Source organism: Diabrotica undecimpunctata, chromosome 8 (assembly GCF_040954645.1).
Source record: "Diabrotica undecimpunctata isolate CICGRU chromosome 8, icDiaUnde3, whole genome shotgun sequence".
NCBI classification, from domain to species: domain Eukaryota; kingdom Metazoa; phylum Arthropoda; class Insecta; order Coleoptera; family Chrysomelidae; genus Diabrotica; species Diabrotica undecimpunctata.
The window spans coordinates 33,973,670-33,997,682 of NC_092810.1; the positions used below are offsets into that span (position 1 = coordinate 33,973,670).

The window sequence follows — 24,013 nt, forward strand, 5'->3', positions numbered from 1 at the left end:
TAAAGAATTGGAAAAAACAAACAATTTAACAATAAGTCGATTTATACAAGATAGTTTAACAAACCTCTTTTTACCCAACGCTATACCGGTGAACAAAATAGTTTTAATGCTTTCAGATGCTGCGGCATATATGTTAAAAGCTGCTGTTAATTTAAAGATTTTTTTATCCTAATTTAATTCATTGCACTTGTGTAGCCCACGGGGTAAATAGAATTGCTGAAGAAATAAGAAATCTGTTTCCGTTGGTAAATAATTTTATAAATTTTATGAAAAAAGTTCTTGTACAGGCTCCGTTGAGGGTGCAAATATATAAATAAAGACTTCCCGGTGTCCCTTTGCCACATAAACCAGTAATTACAAGGTGGGGAACCTGGCTCGAAGCAGTTTTTTTTACTTTGAATACTGCAATGAAATAGAGTTAGTTATGTCAGAATTTGATGATGATATTTCCGAAGCCATTCGGGAAGAAAAAAAAATCCCAAATTGAAACAGGAACTCGCTTATATCAATGACAATTATAAATTAATAGTTACCACAATTACCTTATTAGAAAAACAAGAGATAAATTTATGTGAGTCAGTAAAATTAATAGATAATTTAAAGACGAAAATTAAATCGGCACCCGGAAGTAATGGTCAATATATATATATACCCGGTATTTAGGCGTTCCACGCCCTTCCGATAGGGATCTTTGGAGGAGTATCACCTAGCCGCAAGCCCTTATCTCTTGCCGTACTGCTCCACCATATGCCGATCAGATACCAGCATATTCTAGTAACGGTCAATTAATTTAAAAAAAAAATGAAATATGTTTTCGACAAGAATGAAGGTTTTTCGTTTTTATCTAATGTTGCTAAAATTTTGAATGGGACATTTTCCGAGGAATTTCAAATTATGCCAGATTTATTATCCGCTCTGAAATATGCTCCAATTACATCTGTCGATGTCGAACGTTCGTTTTGAATGTACAAATTAATTTTAAGTGATCGAAGACATAGTTTTAAGACCGAAAATATTGAAAAACATTTAGTTGTTTCTATTAATGATAAAATTTTAAGTGGTTACAATGTTTAATTATTAATTTACAGTTATTTAGTTACTAGTTTATTTATACTAATGTTATGATTATGATGTGTAAATATACCTGCCTTAAGTTAATATTACGTTAATTCACTTTGTACAATAAATAATAAGTTATATTCCTTTATTGCCTAAATGTTAATATTCCTGCCTTTTTTAATAAAAATCTTTGCCTATATAGGTGTCTTTTTCTTCAATTTTTGTTGCCTATAAATCCGAGTTTTACTAATCACTAGTCAATTGGATTTGTAAAATAAAGAAAACAATCACATTTTCAAAGTTTATTTTTTTATTTTTCAATATTATGACCGAATAATGTGTAAAAATGTATAGTTCTAAACACGTTTTAAAACACAAATAGTGAGGCACTAAATAAATCAATAACTTTTATTATGTAGTATTGCATCTACGCTAGGAAATTAGGAAGAATTCAGTGCGACGTTAAAAAGTGCTGGGAAAGCCAGTGTGATAAAAAGGAAATAGAAAGTGGTAAGTATATAAAAGAAAAAATAGAATAGAATAGAAATATGCTTTATTGTCACTGAATTGTACAACTTCATGAACAAAGCTTACAAAAAATCAGAAAAATAACAATTTAAAATTTACTGAACTTAACGAAGTCGTCAATATCACAAATTAAAAGAGAATAAAGTACAAAATCCATTTAAATAAATTGCAAATTGCATAAAAAACACCTTACGAAATAATAAGTTTAAGTTGTTGCATGTGATACCCAAATATATACAAAAAAAACTTTAGTTACTTGTACATAAAGGTACTGTAATTTCTTAGTTATTCGTTAAGAAAATCTACTGAATAATATGGTCTTTCAGATAGATAGGCTTTTACCGGAACTTAAAGAAAGAAGTTGTAGATTTAAGTTACAAGGCGAGATGGTTGTATATATTTTTTTTGTCGAATATAATAAATATTTCTTTACTAACTTAGGGGAAGGGACCGGTAAATACACATTAAAGGTTAAATTTCGCTGGAGTAGTCATGATTAGGTCTTGCCGGATAACATGTAGATGTTTATGAATTAAGCAAACAGTTCCTAAAATATATAAAGAGGAAAGAGTTAAAATCCCGTGGTTTTTTAAATAGTTTCTGAAATATTTTATTCTACTAAGGCCAAAAAGATACCGTATTGCTCTTTTTTATAATTCAAAAATAACATCAGATTGGGCAGCTGTACTAGAATCCCAAAAAGGAAGACCATATCGAAGATGAGATACGAACAAAGAAAAATATGTTATTTTGGAAAATGCTAAATTGATTTCCTTCAAAACAGATCTTATTTCATAGCAAGCTGAGGCTAGTTTCTTACTTAACAAATCAATATGAAGGGCCAGGGACTACTTAAGATTCTTCTTCTTCTTCAGCCTTCATTTATCCATTGTTGGACATAGGCTTCCTCCAATTGCTTCCACGCTTTTCTATCTTTTGGCATTCTCATCCACTGCTTTCCAGCTACAGCTGTTATGTCGTCTATACATCTCTTTTTGGGTCTTCCCACGCTTCTTTTTGTTTCTGGAGGTCTCCAGAGTGTCACTTTATAAGTGTATATATGTCTTGCTACATCTTGGTGCTACGCATTGCCATCTCAATGTCGCTATTTTTTCCATGATGTCGGTTACTTTAGTTCTTCGACGTATTTCGGTGTTAGGAATTTTGTCTCTAAGGCTTATATTTAACATGGCCCTCTCCATGGTCTGTTGAGTTACTCTTAATTGTTCTGCCATTTTTCTTGTTATTGCCATAGTTTCCAATCCATAAGTTGCAACTGGTAGTATACAAGTATCATAGGTTTTTCGTTTTAAGTATATTGGGATTTTTCTGTCTTTTAAAATGAAGCTAAGCTTACCAAAAGCAGCCCATGACAATTGTGTCCTTCTTTTAATTTCTAGGGTTTGATTGTCCTTTTTGTTTTTAATTGCATGTTAGATACATATATTGTTCCACATTTTCTATATTGATGTTATCTATCGTGATGTTGATTTGATTCGATTTTACTTCATGGATATCTGTGCTTATTACTTAAGATTGCTGTCTATAAAAATACCAAGAAATTTTACAGAATCAACGACACTGATCTAGCTATTATTAAGAAGCAAGGGTTGAAGAACTCCTTTATAGGATAATGCTATTGTTTATCCACGTTAAAAGAGAGTAAATTAGAGTCAGACCAGGTTTTTATTTTAAGTAGATCAGCAGTTATAGTTCCATATAGAGTTGCAATATTACAGCTTCTTTAGGTGATACTGGTATCATTGGCAAAAAGAAAAATTTTTCTATCGATTTTTAAGTTAGTCATTTATAAAGATAAGGAGAAGTAGAAGACCCATACTGAACCTTGTGGTACTCCACTTACAATGCCTTTATGACTAGAGTTAGTATCATTTGCTTTAACTAGTTGTTTTCGATTCCTCAAGTAAGATTGGAATCAATTCAAATATATACCTCGAATTCCGTAGAAATTTAGTTTTTTTTATGAAAATGTCGTGATTTATACAATTAAAAGCTTTGGCATAGTCACAAAAACAGTGTCAGTGTAAAGAATATTGTTTAGTGCTTGGTAGACCTTATGTAGTACAGAAAAAAAAGCATCACTGGTACATTTATTAGATAAAAAGCCGAACTGACTTTGTAATAAAATTTTATTTTTAACGGGAAATAAAATAAGTCGGGGTTTTATAAGTCTCTCAATAATTTTTTGGATAGGGCCTGTCGTAAGGCAATAGGTCTATAGTTGCAGACATTCAATTTATCACCACTCTTATGAAGAGAAATATTAATGGCTGTCTGTAAGCACTCTGGAAATATACCTCTTTTAAAGGAATCATTAATTAATTAGACTAGGACTTCCAACACATTTTTTGAAAGACAATCTTGAAGCCGAAGCACACATCATTATAGTCGTTGCTGCTTGAAATATAATTTTCTTATTTCCGAGGTTATCTTGTTAATGTCCAGTGGCGCGGAATCCGTTTACAGCAATTCCTCCAGTTTGGCTTTTAAGGTATGCTTTGCCAAAAAGTTCTCCAATATCGTACTGAGAGAGGGCGCGATTATTATGACGTAACCATTGTCTAATTTCTTCACAACAGGTTTCAATGGTCACTGGACCTAGATCACTGTAAGCTTTATTATTTATTTTAGACTAAAGAGTGTCTAGTCAAGCTATTGACGTATAGAGGGTGGTGTGTATTTGATATTAATTGCGATAGCCCATATTAGTAGCATAGCCCATATTTGTACCTTCTCCTCTACTTATTCATTAAAATAGGTTACCATATCTGTCGGAAATATTTTATCGCTAGATAGAAAAATTTATGTAAAAATGTAAAATCGATATTTAAAACTCGGCTCATACAATACGCATCTAATAGGTATAGTTAACTGAGTATCACCCATTGGATTAATTTTAAAATAAGCTTGATCCATTTGAATCAAATTATTACAGAAATTCTAATAATGCCAACTATCAAGTTACAATAAATCTTTTATTAACTGTCCTTTAATTAAATTTCCGTTCTACCGGAAATACGTCGCAGATAAAAACATTTATTTAGAGGAGTAAATTCGTAACTGAAAACTTTGTGAAACATGAGTCTACACTACGCGTCCAATTAGTTACAGTTTTGCGAAAATCGGCCGTTGGATTAACTGTATTCGGAAATCGTTCTACTTCGTTCGTGAATAAACAAAAACAAACAAAACAATACTAAATGAAAACAATAAAATGCACCGATTCCAATAAAATTCTTTTAGTAAATTGATAGTATTTTTGAAATAGAGAATGTAATATTGTGCTCAGGACAACTCGTAATATACAGAGTGTTTGTCGTGTGACAATGGTCGATAATTCCACTATGGTACAGAAAATCTAAAAAAAGTTATTTAGGAACAATAAACGGAATAATATTCTCCAGGCAGCAAGCAAGCAATTTAGGTAAATCCAGCCTGTCAGACATGTTCATCTTTAAGAAACTCTTAGCCAAATGCTCTTCATGTGGGATTGCTAAGTAATAGAACTCCAACATGGTTCCCTAACCGATTCAAATTCAGGACAGCGCGAGGCGCTTTGTTCCTGATATTCTCTAAACTACATTCATTTTACAATTTCCCAACTGTAAACAAACGCACGTGAACGCCAAACAGGGTCATACTGAGATGTATCATAGTAAACAAAATTTAATGTTCCATTGTAGAAAACTGTGCTAAATTAAATATTCATTAACTGAGAGATACATAACAAAGTGAACATTTTGAATCAAGTAGCATTGTTATAAGTTTATCAAATCATAAAAACATACCATTTAAATTACTCAGAGTCTAAGGAGCTACATGTACTGCTGTCTTCGTTTGGATTTATTATTATGGATTCGATATGGTTCTATATTATATTGTCCAACTTCAACATTTTGGACTCGACTTGTTGTTGAACGTGTTGCACACATTTCTGCCACGTAGTTGGACTAATATTATTTATTGCATCATAAAAAAGATTTTTCATATCTATAAATTTAAAAGTAGTGTTTTTGGCTTCTACATAATTTTTTACTTCTGCCCAGATGAGCTCAATCAGATTCAGCTCACAATGGGATGGAGGCAGCCTTAACACTACTTTGTTTTGGCTTTTTGCCATCTGATCAATAATATATTTGTTATATTGTCCCTTATGTTCATTAACGATAGCCCGCAGTTGCACTTTTAACATGGAGTCCTCAAACCCTATATTTTTTGATTTCAGCCACGCGTGAATGTCAGCTTTTCTAGAAGCAGTAGTTGGAATTGTTTCCCATTTTCTGAAAGATAAGACGCGTTGTTCCATACGATGATGGAGTTGTCTTCTAATCGGGTCAGTATATTTTTGAACCAATTTTCGAAAGATTTTCCGTCTATCTCTTAATGGTAGTCCCCACTTTTTTTTATTCAAACACCCACAGCCCTTCTGGAACAAACCCATCTTCATTGTCAATGTGACAAATTATTAGTCTTTTTCCTTTTCCTAAAAATTTTATTATTTTAAAATTTACTTGAAGACGTTACCGAATTGTCGACCCATACTTTAGATTTGGTGTGACCAGCGTTTAGCCAGGTCTTGTCTAAGTAGTAAATTTTGCGGTTTTCATTTCTGTAGGACTTCATTTTAATCAGAAATTCTCGTCTTCACAAGACAATTTCGTCCCTGTCCATCAAAATGCTGTTTCGCTGAGGACGTTGAAACTTAAAATTTATTTCTTTCAATAATTTAAAAATCGTAGTGAAGCAGGCAACGCTTTTGAAGTTAGGCAAAACCATATCTTCATTAACAACCCTCAGGAACTTTGTCTATTGTGGGTATTTCATTTCGAAAAAAAAATTGATGGATTATTCTTCTTATTGCTTCTCTGTCAAATTCATCCAGCGAGTTAACAATACTTTTACGATGCTCAACTGATTTTGGTGTCGACAATGTTCCCCTAATTTCATATTCATGAACCACATTGAGTACACTACAGCTACACACGCCTACAATAGATAAAAAGTAACAATATTTGTTAAATAAAGTGAAAATGCACACTCTAAAATAAATAATGGAGAAACTATATCAGTACCTGTTTTATCTGCTACTCTAATAAAAATCGCACTTTTCGACATCGTAGGGTTCTCCTGCATTTTTGTTTTAAATACATGTATAATCATTTCCTTCGTTTTAACGTCAAAATGTCCCTTTACTGGTCTTTTTTTAGGTGGAGTGAGAGTTAAATAAATATCAAGGAGTTCATCGGCTGTATCAGTGCTTGACATTTTTGTTATTCTATTTATCTTCAATCACTTAATATACTTAGTTGATTAAGAGAATGTCAAAATAGCCTAGGGAAAAATTATATGCATGGTAATAAAACAAGCATCATCGAAAATATCGGTAAAGTTATGAAACTGCATTCTGTATACTTTTTCAAGTCCAGAAATATTCCATTTACTCACGTTAAAACCTCCCCAAAAAACAGCTTGGATTGACATGACATTTGGCATACGCATAGCTAACATGTTAAATAAAAAAAGTTTTATTGTGCCGATGTGTGTTTTTGCCCTAGAGGTGAGTTTCACTTATTCCCAGGGGTGAAAAAACATACTTTCAAAATAAGTCGGGAATTGGATAAACTGACTAATTTCAAGCAACCTTTGTTCTATAGAGTTTTTTCACTGAGTCAATACTTTTGAGTTATTTGCCAGTAAATATGTTCATTTTTCAACATCAAAAAAACAAGGTTTTTAGACGGTTTTTGCAAATAACTCAAAAAGTAAGTATTTTATCGAAAAATATTGTTAGCAAACATATAGCTTATAAAATAACAAAAAAATGGTGTACGTATAAAGCCAGAAGCACATTTGTGTAATAACCTACTAATGAAAAGTAGGTTATTATTCGACAAATTCCAAATCGAATATTTCAACGTGAAAGAATAAAAAAACAAACACTTTCCCCGACAGCGAGTTTTCCCCGAAAAGTGCTTCATTTTTTTGATATTTCTCGTTGAAATTTGAATTACATGTTTTTCGATAAAATACTTACTTTTTCAGCTGTTCAATCTTCTAAAAACGTGGTTTTTTTATTAAAAAATGGTCATATTCACTCGCAAATAACTCGATTATTATTGACTTTGTGCAAAAACTGTATAAAATAAAAGTAGCTTAGAATTTGTAAGTTTAATCAATTCTGGACTTATTTTGAACGCATGTTTTTTCACACCCAAGAAGGGGTGAAACTTACCCCCATAGCAAAAGCACACATCGGCACAATATCACTTTTTTTCTTTGCCGTTAGCTATGTATATGCCAAATTTCATGTCAATCCAATCAGTTCTTTAATATTAACAGTAAAAACCGTGAATAAATGGACTAAAAAGGAAATAAAACTTTTCGAAACGTCAATAAATTAAAATATTGATTTTTCTTACCTTTATTAAAGTGATTACCGCAAGCTATTTTTACTTTTGATTAACTAATAATTTGTTTTTGGATACTAAAAGTTTACTACACACTATAAAACTTAATAATAAACACTTAAACTAAACTCTAAAAAATAACACGACCAGTAAATAACTTAACAATAACTATAACATATAACACACAATTAACTTAAAAACCAACACGCTACAATTTGAATTTGAACAGACTGATAAGTTTGGACGTGTAAAATGAGAATTTTTCTTGAGCAATACTTATTGAAAGAAAAGAGGTTAGTCTTTGTATGTGGGTATATTTTATTTTATAAAAACCCTTAAAAGGGCAACATTACAAGCACGAACGTTTTCGGAACAACTGTTCCATCATCAGGTTAAAATGCAGGTTAACATGCCTGAGCCACCAAAATATTTGGGTAAAAACCCTTTAAATTGAAAAATGTTACCGAAGAATGTACATGATGTTTATAATATTATATGATGTTTAATATTTTAATTAGATTTTACTTCAGGTAACATACACCCATGCTTAAGTGAGTTCCAGTGTCCGGAGAGTAAACCTCTTCAAACGGACTACGGTTGGCAACTGTAGTCCGGTTGCCAACCGTAGTCCGTTTGAAGAGGTTTACTCTCCGGACACTGGAACTCACTTAAGCATGGGTGTATGTTACCTGAAGTAAAATCTAATTAAAATATTAAACATCATATAATATTATAAACATCATGTACATTCTTCGGTAACATTTTTCAATTTAAAGGGTTTTTACCCAAATATTTTGGTGGCTCAGGCATGTTAACCTGCATTTTAACCTGATGATGGAACAGTTGTTCCGAAAACGTTCGTGCTTGTAATGTTGCCCTTTTAAGGGTTTTTATAAAATAAAATATACCCACATACAAAGACTAACCTCTTTTGTTATACGTGGTATACAGCCAGCTACAGGAATTATTTTCCTTGTGGATTTAATACTTATTGGTCTTGCCAAACGGCATTTTATTATGTTATGTGCACGAGTTCATACGTTTTTTACAGGACCTCTTTTCCTTCGTTTTGTTCCACCTTTCTCTTCTGCTCGATTGTCAATTTCTTCACTTTCACTTCCACATCTGCTTCTTGTTCGGAAGCCGTATTATGTTCATTTTCAGTCACGTGGTCTTCTTCTCCACAATCACTTTCGTCGTCAGTATTAGGTCGATCCTCGTTATCACTTAACTCCTCGAACCATTTCAACCAAACGTCAGGATCGTTAATTCTTTCAACTTTACGCTTCTTCGAATTCTCCATTTTGTTCTAAAAAAAGGAAAATCTGGTAAACATCACGAGTTAATATGATTATGAACCACTAAAAGACTTACAAAATGCTTGGCAACTAAGCGCGTGTAACTATGCACAAACACGTTATACATTAACTCACACACTACTTGGAAAGTACTGAAGTCTAGGTAGCGCTGACACCTGGCGATTTGAATCTGGGTAGACATAATGAAGTGGGGGACGTATACCACCCAAGCCACTAAGAGAGGGTTAAGGAAACATTTTCTCTTACAAATTACGTTCATTTCTATGCACACCAAAAGAATTAAATTATGTCAAATGCATGTTCTATCAATAAGCAGGCTAGGATATTTTTTTCTAATTCATCTGATTTGTGCTTATTCTTTTCTACGCCTATACGCAGTTTGCCAAAATCTTCCCAAACACGTTGAAATTTTCAATCATGAGATATTCATGCTATTTATGAAAATATAGAACACCTCATTGCAGCAATGGACATTATACAAAGTACTTTACGTTATTTGTCGTCTATTAATCAAGAGAATGGTTATAAATTAAAGCTTTAGGATAAAATTCTGTATTTTGGTTGTTTAATTTTTATAAAATAATGCCTTAAAAATTATTTTTCATCAATTGCAAAAAGTATACACTGATTCTGTAAAGGTGAAAACAGATTTGGAGAATTTTGAAGCAGCAACTTAAGGTATAAGGCAGCAAATGGAAGTCATTATTGACAATATTCAAAGAGAAATAAATACGAATTAAACACGAACAGAATTGAAGAGGATAGACCCAGCAGAAAACAAAGTCTTAGAGACATACGATGCAGTTTTTTTGCAAATAAAAACAAGGTTTACCTTCTCCGGACATTAATTGTTTTTAATTTATTTATGTCGTAGAAGTTTTCTGCTTATAAGCATCAGTTTCTAAATCATTTCTTAATGAAACATGTAGACAATTTTTATTTTTAAACAAAACTCGGCTTAAAACTTAATTATAAGAAGTACTGTATCTTTCAGTACACGTTTCTCAAAAAGTTGCATCAGTACACGCGGCGGTCTGTGAGTCCGCATATTGAAATCGCAAGTATGAGAAGGACTAAAAATTCTTCTGATAAAATAAAAAGAACTACTATTACAAACACGTATTTATTAAATATTTTTCATGTCATACACATTCATTACAAATATTTGTGTAATGTTGTAAACACATATATTTTCCACATTTAACACATAAATACTTGGTCAAACGGTTCTTTTTTCTGTCGAAGTAACTGCAGCGTCCTCTTTGTTGATCAACATTACCAGCCGGAGGCGGTAGCGGATCTTTAGATTCCACCATTTCTGTAGTTCTTAATTTCATTGATGATGGCAAACAAGAAATAGAAGCATGAGTACGAAGGTGATTATTAACTAATTGTCTAGCTAAACTCTGTAAAAAAATCTTCTTCTGGTTACATTATCAGGATTTTTGCAATGAAAAATGACATTTGTAACAATACCTGCAATATTTAGCATCGATTAGAAAACTATCATTGGCCATTGACCATTGGCCATCTCCTGGTATTTCCTGCAGTGTTATAGGCAGCTTGTACACGGTATCAACACCCCCTTTAGTATCGTTATAATCCATTATGATTTCGGGTTTACATGTTACTTCATTTATTTTACTATCATAATGAAGACTGGATAACAGTAGGATCTTTTATTTTACTTGGGTTCGTAGGACACAAGGGTGGCATTCTGTGGAAAGCAAAATAAAGTAATGTTAACTAACTGTGATTTTGGGGGGTTGACAAACTCAGATGGTAATTCTGTTTTGTTTTTACGAATTGTACTTACTAACGTCAGCTTTTTGGCGTAAAACGACTATTATAACAGATTCATACTTTGAACCAGTTATCGGTAGTAATATTTCTTCCTGATTCATATATGGGTTCACATTACCTCAAAACTACTGCATTGGGAGAGCTGCTCACGGACCTCAAGATTTGAAGTAGAGTAACACTTTGGCGTCAACTAGGGCAAAAATTTTAATCCCATATTTATTGCCTAAATGAGCAACGCCCTCGAAACGCTTCCAGTATCTCATCCACTGTTACCAAATGAAAAGGACTCTAAGCAGTTTTGCAATTGCTTACCCAAACCCGTTCTTCGCGAGTTTAGAGACATAACAAGTCGAAATAACTCCACCCCTGTTCCTTGGGTATTGTATGAGTCTTGTAAATTTAAGTTATTTGATTTTAAGATGCCATCTAAGTACAACAATTCAAAGAGTGAAATTCTATATTTTAATCAAACGGCGTTGATAATTTTAATAATAAAGTCATTAAAAACTTTGCAAAAAAAAAGAAGGTTAAGGAAACTTTAAAAGTGATATTAAACAACTTTGTGCATGTGTGTAAATACTGAAATATAGATATTTTTATAATTTTAAGACCCTAGAGACACAATCGTAATTACAAATTTTAAGTAGTATCAGCAGTACCTAAATACTTGTTGTAAGTTGAATTTTTTTTCAATATAATTGATTGATAATTGATAATTTTTTACCTCATAATGTAAAAGTATCCGCGCCTATATATTTTTAAATTTATATTTTACTTATTTTTTAACAATATCGTGAACCCGTAACTAAAAATTTATGCAGCTGCCCGAATTCTCACACTATCTTCTTAAAGCGAGCCGCCACTGAAATGTCTGTCAGTCTTTTGCATTTAGAAATTAATGTTCAAATCTTTTAAAATAACCTATGCATGTATTGTAGATTTTAAATTGCAATAAACTAATAAAAAATAACGTGCTTAATGGCTAATTAAGATGTCTTAAAAATGCCTCCTTTTCCCTTATTGGTTTATAATCATGTCGAATAATATCTTAACCTTACTCATACACCTTCAAAAAAACATAAAAGTCATGTAACATGCGTCAGTGAAGTCTTTATTGGCGTTACTAAAACACACAATCCAACCCACAAATACCGACTCGCCAATCAAAATTTAAGAAATAGAAACTAGTTTCAATAAAACGATTAAAAAACCGGGTCTCGCATATTTATCTGGGTAATAGTGTTGTTGTTTTACTTAGATTGGGTAAAGAAACAGGTTGTGATTGGACTTCTTTGGATCGTAATGACTAGTTTTTAAATGGAACAGGTTAAAATATAGATCTTCACGCTAGCTGTAAATATTGGGATTCATTTTGTTATAGGAAATCAGATATTAGCCACATAAACGAGTTTTTATGAACAAAATGTGTTTAGAATAAAATGTAATATTTATGGGACGTTTGATATAATTTTATATTATGGAAAATCTTAACCCTTGAGTAATCGAGTACATGCAAATCATGAACTGTAGGGTGGGGTCTGTGGGGCACAGTTTTTATTTTACACAATACGTTAGAAAATATTAAAATACAACTAAAGTCAGTTCACTATATTTACGCGGGTTTCGGATTAAAAATTTTATTGTAAGTACCCAGTTTTAATTACCTGCTCTTTGGGGAAATATCAACTGGTCAAATGAAATGAAAAATATTCCATACCTTTTTTTAATTAAATAATAATGGAAAATCTTTTATATAATTGACAGTATAATAAGGAGAATTACTTCATGAATGGAGTCTAATGTGGCTAATATAAACCTAATAATAATTTTATATTACACTTCACACAGAAAATATGGTCTATGTATATTTGTTTCATGGAGAGAATTTCTAATAAAAAATAAAAAAATTTAACTTGCCAACAAAAATGAAAATCAGTCATTATCATCAAAAATATCATAATCGTCATCATCATCACTGTCATCACCATTAATTGTTACTATGATTGGACTTATTTCGTTTATTTTATTTTCACGAGTCCACCAATCTTCTATTAGTTTCTTGCACTTGAATATACAGTTGCACCACACTTCTGGAGTTACAATTGAAAGTGCCTTTCGCCAAGTTTCCCGAACTGCGTCGTCGCTATAACCGTTAGGCCCAATATGGTTGTCATAATATTTTTTTGCTATTACCCATATATATTCGATGGGATTAAACTGGCAATGATACGGTGGCAGACGTAAAACTTGATGACCGTAACTTTCAATAATCTGATCCACAACAAAGGTTTTTGGTTTTGCGTGGATATTTGCCAAGCGTAATAATTCTGATTTTAAAATATGTTGTGTAAATGGTATATGTTCCTTTGTCAACCATTCTTTAATTTTATTAACAGTCCAAGAATTCGTTGGACTTTTGTTTAATACTTCAGAATGGTAAGGTGCATTGTCTAAAATAATTACGCTGGGCTCACTTAAGCCTAGGAGAAATTTTTCATGTAACCATTTTACAAACATTTCTGTGTTCATATTATCGTGAGATAGTCACTTAATTTTGATTTAGATGAAAATATTAAATCAGCACCTTCTATAAAACCCGATTTCCCTCCTGCATGTAAAATTATGTGTCGCTTCCCTTCTCCATCAGTATGTTTGATAGATTTTACGTTATCATCTTGCCATATTCTCTTGGTTGCACCCCTAGAAAATATCCATGTTTCGTCTAAATATATAAAATTTGCTCTTTCTTCTTTTAATTTAGAATATTTTCTTAGAAAGTTAATTCTTTTATGCACAACAGAACTTCTTTCAGAAAGGGCTTTTCTGTTATCCTCCTTTTGAAATTTGAAATCCAAATTATGTATCACTTGCCATAGACTTGTTCTGCCAATTTCCTCAAATTTTCTATCTTTTAATTCCGAGAGAATTGTATTTAAGGTCACATGTTCCTTGTTGGCTCGCATTCGATAAATGGTATCACGAATTTCAAATTTTTTTCCATCTGGAATATCTTTCGTTTTCAATGACAGGTGAGTTTTCCGGTGATCTTTTTTCGGCCGTTCATTATTGCGATTTTGTAATACTCCTCTTAGTTTGGTTTCACTAATTCCTAGAGCATCACATACTCGTTGTTGAACAGACATTACCGATTTTAAAGGACCGCCATTTTCTTTTTCATCCGTAAAATACTTATGTACACTGCAAATTAGACTATCTATATCTAACACACGTCTAGGCATTTTTAAATATTTCCACCAAACATACAATGTCAACGCTGGCAAAGAATCAATTCAACTGCAATATTGTAACAAATTTATACCTACCCTAATGTTATTTTAATGTATTTTAAAATATGACCATTAATGCAGTTTTTACCTAATTTTCTGGGAAGTCGTTTACTGCAACTGGTTATCAATGAGTCATTAGCATAATTTTGTTAATCCGAAACCCGCGTAAATATAGCGAACCGACTATATTTGATATAATTTGATATATGTACAATCTTTTTTTATTTTATTTTTAATGCATTTTAAACTAAATGATAAAATAAACAACATCTTTAAGAAAATGCAAAAAAGTACTTCTCTTGCATTTAATAAAAAAAATTCTAATCCTAATTTCAATTTTCACTGCAGTCTTCGCAAATCGGTTTAACATGTTCTAAGCATAGCCATTTCTGACATTTGACACAAAAATATCGTGGTTTACGATTTGGACAATATGCGCAACGACCTCGTGTATAGTCGGATCGCTATATTTACGTGGGTTTCGGATTAACAAAATTATGCTAATGACTCATTGATAACCAGTTGCAGTAAACGACTTCCCAGAAAATTAGGTAAAAACTGCATTAATGGTCATATTTTAATATACATTAAAATAACATTAGGGTAGGTATAAATTTGTTACAATATTGCAGTTGAATTGATTCTTTGTCAGTGTTGACATTGTATGTTTGGTGGAAATATTTAAAAATGCCTAGACGTGTGTTAGATGTAGATAGTCTAATTTGTAGTGTACATAAGTATTTTTCGGATGAAAAAGAAAATGGCGGTCCTTTAAAATCGGTAATGTCTGTTCAACAACGCGTATGTGATGCTCTAGGAATTAGTGAAACCAAACTAAGAGGAGTATTACAAAATCGCAATAATGAACGGCCGAAAGAAGATCACCGAAAAACTCGCCTATCATTGAAACCGAAAGATATTCCAGATGGAAAAAAATTTTAAATTCGTGATACCGTTTATCGAATGTGAGCCAACAAGGAACATGTGACCTTAAATACAATTCTCTCGGAATTAAAAGATAGAAAATTTGACGAAATTGGCAGAACAAGTCTATGGCAAGTGATACATAATTTGGGTTTCAAATTTCAAAAGGAGGATAACAGAAAAGCCCTTTGTGAAAGAAGTTCTGTTGTGCATAAAAGAATTAACTTTCTAAGAAAATATTCTAAATTAAAAGAAGAAAGGGCAAATTTTATCTATTTAGACGAAACATGGATATTTTCTAGGGGTGGAACCAAGAGAATATGGCAAGATGTTAACGTAAAGTCTATCAAACATACTGATGGAGAAGGGAAGCGACACATAATTTTACATGCAGGAGGGAAATCGGGTTTTATAGAAGGTGCCGATTTAATATTTTCATCTAAATCAAAATCAAGTGACTATCACGATAATATGAACACAGAAATGTTTGTAAAATGGTTACATAAAAAACTTCTCCCAGGTTTAAGTGAGCCCAGCGTAATTATTTTAGACAATGCACCTTACCATTCTGAAGTATTAAACAAAAGTCCAACGAATTCTTGGACTGTTAATAAAATTAAAGAATGGTTAACAAAGGAAAATATACCATTTACACAACATATTTTAAAATCAGAATTATTACGCTTGGCAAATATCCACGCAAAACCAAAAACCTTTGCTGTGGACCAGATTATTGAAAGTTTATTATTATGTATTATGTATTATATATGTATTATTTTGAAAGGACCAGGTTATCAAGTTTTACGTCTGCCACCGTATCATTGCCAGTTTCATCCCATCGAATATATATGGGGAATAGCAAAACAATATTATGACAACCATATTGGGCCTAACGGTTATAGCGACGACGCAGTTCGGGAAATTTGGCGAAAGGCACTTTCAATTGTAACTCCAGAAACGTGGTGCTACTGTATATTCAAGTGCGAGAAACTAATAGAAGATTGGTGGACTCGTGAAAATAAAATAAACGAAATAAGTCCAATCATAATAACAATTAATGGTGATGACAGTGATGATGATGACGATTATGATATTTTTGATGATAATGACTGATTTTCATTTTTGTTGGCAAGTTATTTTTTATTTTTCATTAGAAATTCTCTCCGTGGAACAAATATACATAGACCATATTTTCTGTGTGAAGTGTAATATAAAATTATTATTAGGTTTATATTAGCCACATTAGACTCCATTAATGAAGTAATTCTCCTTATTATACTGTCAATTATATAAAAGATTTTCCATTATTATTTAATTAAAAAAAGTTATGGATTATTTTTCATTTCATTTGACCAGTTGATATTTCCCCAAAAAGCAGGTAATTAAAACTGGGTACTTACAATAAAATTTTTAATCCGAAACCCGCGTAAATATAGCGAACCGACTTTATTTGGACGCGGAGGCGCTGGATCTGCATGTACTCCGCTTAATTTTTGGGCGATATTTCTGATATCCTTTTATAAATGACGGTCTCTTGGTCTGGTTAACATGTTCTCTCTTGTCAAGGCTAAGCTAATTGATTTCAGAAACGTTTCGAAAATAGGTCGTTTTTATTTGTATTACATTTATGTATTTCGTGAGAGTTATGCCGGCAATGTTAAGTAAATTATAAAAAAATGACCATTGGCCATCTTCGGGTGTTTCTGACCACATTATAAGCCGCACATTTCAGATCGACTGAGTCAACGTACGATTTTGTAATATTATACAATGTAATAATATTGGGCTTACAGGCATCTCCAGAATCTTCATCAATTGAGTTATCATAGTGAAAAGATGATAACAGCGTCACGACTATTTTTTTTTGTTTGACGTATATGGCATCAAAGTAATGGATTTGAAAATGTAAACATAACGAATACTGTGGTCTGCTGGGATCAAGAAGTTCATTTGGAATCTCCCTTTTATTTTTTCGAATTGTTTCAACAATTGTAATTTTGTGCTACTCCAGCATGCATTTTACAATTTCGTAACTTACTTGTAAACCAATTATCCATCGTTATATTTCTAGAATCAAACACAGGCTCACATATTCTTTCGGCTAATACAAAAAGAGTCATATGCTTGACGAGCATTTCCTTTTGAACCTGGTAACTATGAAATTAAATTAGAACTTCTTGTCCGAACATTTTTTGGAGGCGCATGTTTTCCCCAAAATACACCATCTTTTGTATGTATGTATTTGTTTCAAAATATTTTAAAGTTGCAGGTTTTTCCTCCAATCCTTTCTCCAATTCTGTTTCCAGTTTTTCCTCCCATTCTTCTTCTGTGTCTGTACTGTGGTCACTTTCATCACACCTGTCTGATTCTAGCTCTCTTTCCAAAATAACATTTTCTTCTTCTACTTTATCATAGAGCTGTTGCAATCTTTAAATTTCTTTCAGATAAGGATCCATCACTGAAATCTCTGTAAACTGTTAACTGTGTGAAAATACAGAGAAAAGTGGAAACTGGAAATCGGGACATCTCGAAGAACACAAAACAACTAAGTTAAAAAAAGCGTCATATGAGAAATTCCGAAAGCTGATACGAAATCAGCAGCTCACGTGGACAGGGGCACTAAATCATTGAAGTAGATTTTTACTTTATAAGGATCACCCGCTATTTAATATATTTGTTTGGTATTGAACGAAAAACACAACAATATACGAATAATGATATAATGTTGTATTTCATAACTGATTTTAATTCATATAGACTTACGTGTTCAAGCATATATACATACGAGTGTGTAGCGTTGATATTATTGTGGTAATGCATAATAAGTAGATATTTGTTAAGTAATTCCGTGTACACATTAGAGGTTAATACTACTAACATGAAATGTGGTATCCGCCAAATATTTAAAAGGAAAATATTAAAACTGATAAAACTGTATTTTGCTATAAAGACGTTTTAATAAATACTATTTTACGATTACATAAGCTGTAGTCTTCTTCTGGATGTAGTTTGTAGATAGATCAAGTACCACATAAACTACAGCAATCAGTCCTGTGCCCGAAAAGGGAATTAAAGCTAACAGGATAACTAATAATCTATTTTCGTAAAAAGAACCGAAAATAGTCGGTATAGAGCCTCTTATTCTTCTTATTGCGCCGTCTCCTTTCGAAGGTTGGCGATCCACATGGCAATTGGTCTTTCAGCTTCGAGTTTTGTCGCCTTCCACGCCTTATTTCTAATTTATTACAATTCAACAGATTTTTTCTCTTACCAATTTGTGGGTTGTTACTCTGTCTGCTAATGCAATTTATGCATACTAATTAACACAGACATGTAATGTTGGCATAATTACTAAAACCTTTTTTTGATCTATAACTTTTTTGATCTATATCCTTATAAGACAGCACCCTAATATGGGCTTTTTATAATTTCAGCATTTAATTTACTTTATACCAGTGACCTGATGATGCTTTGCAAATTTTAGAAAGTGAAACCGGTCGTCTTAGGTAGTAAAATTAAACTGATTGTGAGTAAGTCTAATTTATTTCGTTTTACCTCTTTTTGTTCACTCATGCGCTGAAGTAACTCACCATTGGTAACTTTTTGTATCCATTGAACTCTCAGCAGCCGTCTGTATGTAGACATTTCAAAGGCATCTATTCTTTTTTCTGTTTCAGACTTCATTGTTTAAATTTCACAGCCATACAGCCAAACAAAGAAAACGTAACATCTGATCAATCGAATTATGAGCTCTAGACTAACGTCTGATCTTGTAAAAAATGTAAAATACTTCTTTTTTAGAGCAGTCTATGTTACTTCAACGTCTGTCTATATCAAGGTCTTTAGCGTTTTTATTTCTTTCGCTACCTTGATACTACTACTACTACTATCGGTTTACAGCGTTCTCCGACGCCTTCCGACTCCTAACCGCCATTGTTCTCTATTCAGCCATAGGCCTGGAGGGATTTCTCTTTCCTCTAGTTCTTTTTCAATTCCCTCTCTCCAGCTTTTTCTCGGCCTTCCTCTTTTCCTTCTCCCTTGTGGTGTCCACGGCAAAATCTGTTTTGGAATCCTGTCATCTGGCATTCTCTGTACATGGCCGTACCATATTAACTGTTTTGTTTTTATGTCATCAACTATTGTATGCTTGACTCCCATCATTTCACGTATTCTCTCATTTGGTATCCGATTTCTTCTTGATTTTCCTGCTGCTCTTCTCCAGAAGTCCATTTCTGTTGCTAGTAACAGTTTCTCTGTTCTTTGTTTCATTTGCCAAACTTCGCTGCCATATGTGATTACACTTTTAAGTATGGTGTTGTATATGAGTTGTTTGTTCGCTTTAGATATTGTTTGGTCCCACAGAATTCCGTTTATCATGGATATGGCTTTTCTACCCTGTATGTTTCTGTCTTTTATAGCAGCATCGAGTGTTCCATCTTGAGTTATCTTCATACCCAGGTACTTGCATTCATCACAGTTTCTAATTTCTGCCCCATCGTCTAATATAATGGACTGTTTTGTCCCTCCAATACACATGGCTTCAGTTTTCTTAATGTTGACTTCGATACCCCATTTGTTATATTCTTCTATTAGCTTCCGAGTCATGTAACTCAAGTCGTCATGATCCTGAGCAATCAGTATTTGGTCATCAGCGAAACATAAGGTGTACAGTGTAGTCTCGTCATTGAGAGCAATTCCCATGCCATTACATTTTCTTTTCTACAGCTTGAGTGCTTGTTCCAGATAAATTTTGAAAAGGGTAGGCGAAATACAGCAACCCTGCTTTAGTCCTTTCGTGACCTTAAATCCTGCAGATATCCTTGATCCAGTTTTAATTTTTGGAGTCGTTCCATTATACAGACTTTGGACTGCTTTGATGAGACCATGCTTAATGTTGGTTTGCTGTAGGGTTGACCATAGTTTACTTAGGGGTACACTGTCATATGCTTTTTGTAAGTCTACGTACATCAGGTGAACTTCTTTATTGACGGCTGTTTTTTTTTTCAATAACTTGCGTAATAGAGTACAGGTGGTCTACTGTGGATCGCCCAGCTCTAAAACCAGCTTGTTCCTCTGCTTCGTAATCTCTATAGTCATTTTCTATTTTGTTTCCCATACATCCTACTTATTGTGCTGTTTACCGCAATTCCTCTGTAATTTTCACACTGATCCTTGCTGCCAAGCAAGGATCAGTGTGTTTTTGTGGATAGTTGACATGATAGATAATTTCCACTCTTTTGGTAATTCGGCTCCATTCAAGCAGTCTTGAAAGAGTTTTCTTCTGTTCCTGGAGTTTGTCTGTACCGGCTTTCACTAATTCTGCAGGGATGTCACCAGGACCAGGGGATTTTCCATTTTTCAGGGATTTGGTTAGTTCTTCCATCTCTGATTTACTTATTTGTAATGGTGATGAATTTATGAATTTGTCTGCTAATGCAATTTATGCATATTAATTAACACAGACATGTAATGTTGGCATAATTACTAAAACCTTTTTTTGATCTATAACTTTTTTGATCTATATCCTTATAAGACAGCACCCTAATATGGGCTTTTTATAATTTCAGCATTTAATTTACTTTGTACCAGTGACCTGATGATGCTTTGCAAATTTTAGAAAGTGAAACCGGTCGTCTTAGGTAGTAAAATTAAACTGATTGTGAGTAAGTCTAATTTATTTCTTTTTACCACTTTTTGTTCACTCATGTGCTGACGTACCTCACCATTGGTAACTTTTTGTATCCATGGAATTCTTAGCAGCCGTCTGTATGTAGACATTTCAAAGGCATCTACTCTTTTTTCTGTTTCAGACTTCATTGTTTAAATTTCACAGTCATACAGCCAAACAAAGAAAACGTAACATCTGATCAATCGAATTATGAGCTCTAGACTAACGTCTGATCTTGTAAAAAATGTCAAATACTTCGTTTTTAGAGCAGTCTATATTACTTCAACGTCTGTCTATATCAAGGTCTCTAGCGTTTTTATTTCTTTCGCTACCTTGATACTTATTTCATTTTTCTTTTTAGGGTTCTTCAGTTGTGAGATGAGATTAAGAAACCCTTTTAGTCTAAAATCCATTTTAACTAGATTGTAATCGCTATGAATGTCAGCTCCAGGAAAAGTTTTATTAGATTTTATGTAATTCTTGAAGTTGTAACGGAGCAAAATGAAGTCAATTTGATTTCTAACAATTTGATCTTTTCTGTCTGTAGGTGATTTCCAAGTGTATAGACTTCTAGGATGTTGTTTAAACAAGGTGTAGGCTACTAACAGGTTGTTCTCTACCCACAATTGTACCAGTCTATCTCTCTTGCAGTTTTTGGTACCGAGACCGTATACTCCTATCAGTGGCGGCTCGTGGTTTTAGAGACAAGGTTGGCAAGGTATTTTTTGTTTCCTCAGATAGGTATCATCATCATCATTGGCTCCACAACCCATGGTGGGTCTTGGTCTGCTTAAGGATAAGTCTCCATTCTCACCTATTCTTCGTCTTGGCTTTCCAGTTTCGTACTCTCAGATAGGTAACCGTCTAGTAAAGTCTTCAATCATCATAGGAGATTTTTGTTTCTTTTTTGTATTTCCTATAAATTTAGAACCTAAACATGTTTATAAATTAACTCTAATCTACGTTGTTTGGAAGTAGCAAAATTTATTAGAGTTTTGGAGAGATTTTAAAAGTTTTTTTTCTATTGACATTTGAGTAAAGCTTGACAGTCTCTCGTGTTTCATTGTGTTTCGAAAATACGTTTTGATTCTTTTGAAAGTGAAATCTTGTTCATTTGAGGCAGACGTTGGTGGTAATGAGAGAATTAATGACAATAATTTATTAATTTCGGTAACAGTTTGTTGTAATAAATTGCAGTATATTAAATTATACATATCTTGTAACTTATCCCACCTTCCGAAATTATTTGGATCAGCATATACAACTTTTAATTCATTTTCCAATTTTATTTTATTAAAGAATGATGGATAATTTTTAATTCACCTGTCTAATAAATATCTTGGATATTCTTTGGCGTAACTTTTAAATTTTGAATCTTCAAAGAGGTTAAAAATTTGCAACTCTTCAACATTCGAAAAAACGAGTATCTATTTGCTTAATAATAGTATCCAAAATTTCAAAATATACCCTTTCCTCAAGATCTGTTTCTGTGTCATGTCTTTGTCTTTTTTTGGGGCGTTCGGAAATATCAAGCGAGTCCAAAACGTCACTGCGTATATACTGGAAATTACTATCATTACGAAAATCTCTGAGATTTTGCAGCAGTTTTGTTATTGTATTTTTGGAATGAATAATGTCAGTTAACTGATTTTGAACAACATTGAATATCAAATCGGTTTGGGTAAATACTTTCTTAAAAATATTTAAAAGTATGTTGAAAGAGTAACCATTTAATAAATTTTTCAAACCGATTGCTTCACGGATCGAGATATCATCACTTTCAAAACCGTCGCATTCAACAATAAAATCAAAAACTTCCAAAAGCTGTTCACGAAAAGCTGCTACAGTGGAAACTAACCGAGATTTAAAATTCCAATGCGTCTTAAGAAAAAAGAAGCAAATCCGTTCAAACTGGTAAAAAAAGTTCTTTAAAACATTCTTTAATTTTTTTACATCTATCCTGCAAAACTAAATTCATTCTATGCGCATGACTAGACTTCGGCAAATATGCAAATAAAAATGTAGAAAATATGCGCATAAATATGCACGTGTTTACCCGAAAATATGCAAATATTTTACAAAATATGCATACAAATAAATAAAAAAATCGTAAAATAGTAACAATTTTATTTAAAAAAAAAGTGTACATAACTAAATATTTCCTACTATTCATTAAGATTTACATTTATTTTAAGTAACTACATCATTTTTAAGTATGAATAAACTTATTTAGAATTATGGTAACAATAAATGACCAAGTGGTGTTCAAAATTTTCTAACAAAAACTTGTGGCTTCTGTCTGAGTACATATATTTATATATGGAAAAACTTCGTTCAACATCAACTGATGTAACGGGAGCATTTTTCAAACTAACCAAAACATTTGGTTCTAAATTAATTGTTTCCGAAATATTTCCAGCTAGAACACTGACTACTTCAGAAAGAATATGGTAACCTTTATTTTTTTCCATAGTAGCTTCAAATTTTTTTAAAATATCTTTTCCAATATTACCTCTAACGTTCCGACAACATGACGCAAATTCTTTTATTAATGCTGTACTTTCGAACAATGACAGTTTTGGTGATTCTAACTGAGTAATTGTTTTTTGAACAAAACTAAAATTTGATTTTATAAATGAAAGTTCTTGTTGAAGCAAGTTACTCTGAAAAGTTTGTTTAGAATCCAAAAGAGATTGGGAACTTTCATCTGTTAACGTATCAATTATGTTCTTTATTTTAACAAAATGATCTGCATAAAAATTAGCTGCTTCTAACCATGTTCCCCATCGCGTTAAAATAGGTTGTGGTGGAAGAGGAATGTTAGGTAGCATTTCTTTATAAAGTTGAATTCTTATAGGAGATTTAAGAAATACTTTTTTTACACTGGATATCATGGTATTTACAAGAGGAAACTTTTTTCGTATTTCCTCTGCAACTCTGTTTAATCCATGCGCTACACAAGTAACATGTATTAAATCTGGGAAAAATATTTTTAAA

The 24,013-nt window shown here is 32.6% G+C and overlaps 2 protein-coding genes across 2 annotated transcripts in view; one reads left to right on the forward strand and one right to left on the reverse strand.

The window, feature by feature from the left end:
* Positions 1 to 24,013, forward strand: part of LOC140447412 (pyrokinin-1 receptor-like) — a 649,679-nt gene that overhangs the window by 314,978 nt on the left and 310,688 nt on the right. The gene's annotated exons all lie outside the window — the stretch shown is intronic.
* Positions 8,977 to 9,449, reverse strand: LOC140447413 (uncharacterized). The gene is made up of 2 exons (XM_072540051.1): positions 9,390 to 9,449; positions 8,977 to 9,324 (listed from the first exon to the last, which is right to left on the reverse strand). Exons 1-2 carry the CDS (start codon positions 9,438 to 9,440, stop codon positions 9,061 to 9,063), a joined length of 315 nt encoding a protein of 104 aa, XP_072396152.1. The 5' UTR covers positions 9,441 to 9,449; the 3' UTR covers positions 8,977 to 9,060.

Excerpts from the sequence above, each read along its gene's own strand:
- LOC140447413 (XM_072540051.1), bottom strand. The coding sequence starts at position 9,440 with ATGTATAACGTGTTTGTGCATAGTTACACGCGCTTAGTTGCCAAGCAT. Across the intron at positions 9,325-9,389 it reads GCTTAGTTGCCAAGCATTTT|AACAAAATGGAGAATTCGAA; the intron begins GTAAGTCTTTTA and ends TCCTTTTTTTAG.